Source organism: Camellia sinensis, chromosome 7 (assembly GCF_055761805.1).
Source record: "Camellia sinensis isolate YWXY chromosome 7, ASM5576180v1, whole genome shotgun sequence".
Taxonomy (NCBI): domain Eukaryota; kingdom Viridiplantae; phylum Streptophyta; class Magnoliopsida; order Ericales; family Theaceae; genus Camellia; species Camellia sinensis.
The window spans coordinates 173,025,939-173,029,000 of record NC_138967.1 but is presented as its reverse complement, the minus strand read 5'-3'; the positions used below and the strand labels follow the sequence as shown (position 1 = coordinate 173,029,000).

At 36.0% G+C, this 3,062-nt stretch overlaps 1 protein-coding gene across 1 annotated transcript; it reads right to left on the bottom strand.

The window, feature by feature from the left end:
* Positions 1–937: 937 nt before the first annotated feature.
* On the bottom strand, positions 938–2,272 carry LOC145796293 (glutamate receptor 2.1-like). The gene has a single exon (XM_082881373.1). The coding sequence runs from the start codon at positions 2,270–2,272 to the stop codon at positions 938–940; it is 1,335 nt and encodes a 444-aa protein (XP_082737499.1).
* Positions 2,273–3,062: the final 790 nt, after the last annotated feature.

Genomic DNA, 3,062 nt, shown 5'->3' with positions numbered 1-3,062 from the left:
TTAATTATTCAATAGCCCCGGTCTACTGTAACATTATGTACGTGGTGCTTCAAATCAGTCACGGAGGTGAAAGACAAATGATAATTTACTTGGTACGTGTTTCTATTGTCTCATTGGTCAGATAAATAATGCCACAACATTATAAGACTATTGAATAATTTTTCTTTATTTTGAGAGAGTCGTGTAATTGTTGTAACATTTCATCCTATATTGGCTTCGTAGGAAAAGTTCTTAAGTATTTTAAAATCGTTACAGTCTAGCTCAAAACAAACAATATTTCTATGATCTGAGATAGAAACATTAACATTTGGTATATTAGAGCAAACGGGGACATGTCGTTTTGCAATAAATCTAAAATCACAAAAAAAACTTTTGTGCATATTTTTTAAATTTTGTTTTATGTTTGAAGCATTTTTGAGACATCGGCATTATTACATCTAATAAGTTGAATAGTAGTGCTTTTTTTTCAAAATTGTTTTGTGCTGAACCTTCAGTTTGGGCATTCATAAAAAATTAGCGAAAGCATTAATTTATTCAGAATAATTAGTCAAATTTAAGAAAAATATTTCCTGTAGACTAGTCAAAACTTGCAAAAATGATTTTATGAATAGTAACTACTTTTTTTTTGATTCACATTCACCAGTCACCTAATTTTTTATTCTTAAGCTACTTACACTTTCATTTTCTCTCATAAAAGTATTAAATGAATATTCTTAAATGAACCCAACTAAAATAAAGAGCATTATTGGAGTGTAAATTGAAAAAAAATGACAAGCAAAGATAGTACAGTAAAATTTTAGTTTTTCTAGAAATACAAAAAAAGAAAACAAAAATTGGAACACAACTATCTCGTTTGGATGTAGAACCACAAGAAGATAGGATCGAGTTATGCAAGAGAATTGTGTCTAATTCTGTGCTTTTAGACTATTTGTAAAATTTAGAGATGCTCGAGATGATACAAAGGAACAGAACAAAGCATGTAAGTACTAAAAATTCTTACCTTCAAGTGAACTTGCTTCACCAAATCATCATAGTCACCATCAAATGATACAAATTCATACGGAAAATCATACGGCAAGCGTTCTATTGTTGCTTTGAAGACATCAATTGAAAATCCAGTAAATGAAAATCGGTTTGTCTGATCGTCGTGCTCCACATTTACAAACTGTTTGAACATTGATCCGGTGGGCACGCCAATTCTCAGCCGTTCAATCTCTGTGGAAACAGTCCATCCTTTTGGAGTATACCGAGCTCCCCCAGGCCAAAACACTTGCTCCAAAACCTGCATTGATGAATTGTAAAAAACTGTTTGATCAATTGCCTCTGAGAAGCCTCTTCCTTCTGTCCAAAACCCGAGTTCTCTGTAACTCTTTCCAATCACATTGACAATCTGGAATGTATGTGATGGAGCTAATTTCCTTCCATTGAATCGAATTTTACCTGTCAAACCATTGAAATCAGTTGATGAAATTTTTTCTGTGATTTCTTGGCCGTCCGATTTACCTGCACCTCCCAATGCCAGAGCAACTGCCCACGTGGCATCGTAGGCTTTGACTGCAAAAATCCCAGGTTCGTGGTTTTTTTCTTCAGGGTGGTCTTTGCTGAACTTTTTTTTGAATTTCTTGGTGAATTCTTGGAAACGTGGCCCGGTTTCAGGGAAGTAGGCCTTGATGCCGATTACACCTTGCATTGAGGAAATGGCAGAGGCGTCAAGGGAATAGATTAGACTTGTGATTGTGTCTGTGGTGATCCATACATAGTCCTTTGTCATCATTTCCATTTTCTTTGCTTTGGCAAAGAAATGGATTGCCAGTGGGAGAGATACGTGAACCACGAAGACTCTGCATTGCTCGCCTTTAAGCCTCTGGAGCTTTTCAGAGAATGAAGAGGATGGGAATGGTGGGAGAGCTATAAGCTGATCAATTTCAGCGCCCACTTCACGTAGGGCAGTTGATAAATGAGATATGACACCATTAGAAGCTGAGTTTGTCGTGTCCTCGTATATCAGAGTGACTCTGTGCCATTCCCATGACTGGACAATTGCAGCCACGGCTTTCATTTGTGAGCGTTGATTGGGCGAGGAGGAGGCTTGGATGAGGAAGGGCCAACGCAGCATTGCCCATTCTGGGGTTGAATAGGTGGCAAGAGAGAGAATGGGAATGTGAGCTTGGGTGCAAACATCTGCAACCAGTGATGATTCTTCCCATGCGTGAGGTCCTAGAATTGCTTGCACTTTCTTTGTCTTGATGAGGCTTCTAGCTGCATTAAACATGATTGATGACAATGTTGGTACTTATTCATCATAATACATGAAGAAATAAAAGGGAAAATTGGCCATAAGCCCTTCACACTAACAGCTTTCTTCTAAAAGTCCAAGTTTTAAATCTTTAATGCATAAAGTCCCTCCGGTTAATGTCTTTAATGCATAAAGTCCATATTCTAATAAGACTAAAATTTTATGGGCTATTTTACCCTCCTTCTAGTACACATATTTTTATATGCTACAGCTCATATGAAACTCTGGACAATGATTCGGTAACTGGGAATGATTTGTGAGAAGTAATAGAGAAATCTTCGAGATGGCGAAGATCGATTTTTGCTTTTTTCGTTTAACAACAATTCTTTTGAAATTCTTGCGTTTCGTGATCGATTTTAAGGTACTAAACAGGTTCAAATATGTTCTATTTAAAACATTGTTTCTTCATTAGTTTGCTTCTTCACGAAGACACTAATGGGTGGGAGATTAACTTCCTGCTAATGATTGGTGAGTGTGAGGGGCTTGTGGTTCTTGTATAGCATGCCGACTCAAGGCTTGGATTCAAGTTCTCATAGATATACATTTCGATCATTGTTCGAGTTAGAGTTAGAGATTCGTTCAATCACTATTTGATTCTTAATAATTCATTCAATCACTATTAGATTAATTTTACTTAGATTGCTTTGATAATATATGTCAAAGTTGTTTTATTTGCTGATACTCTGTTTAAATGATAGTAAAATTTTACTCTGGTTTACTATAATAATATGTAATCTGTCATTTATTTGCTAATGCTCTGTTTTAA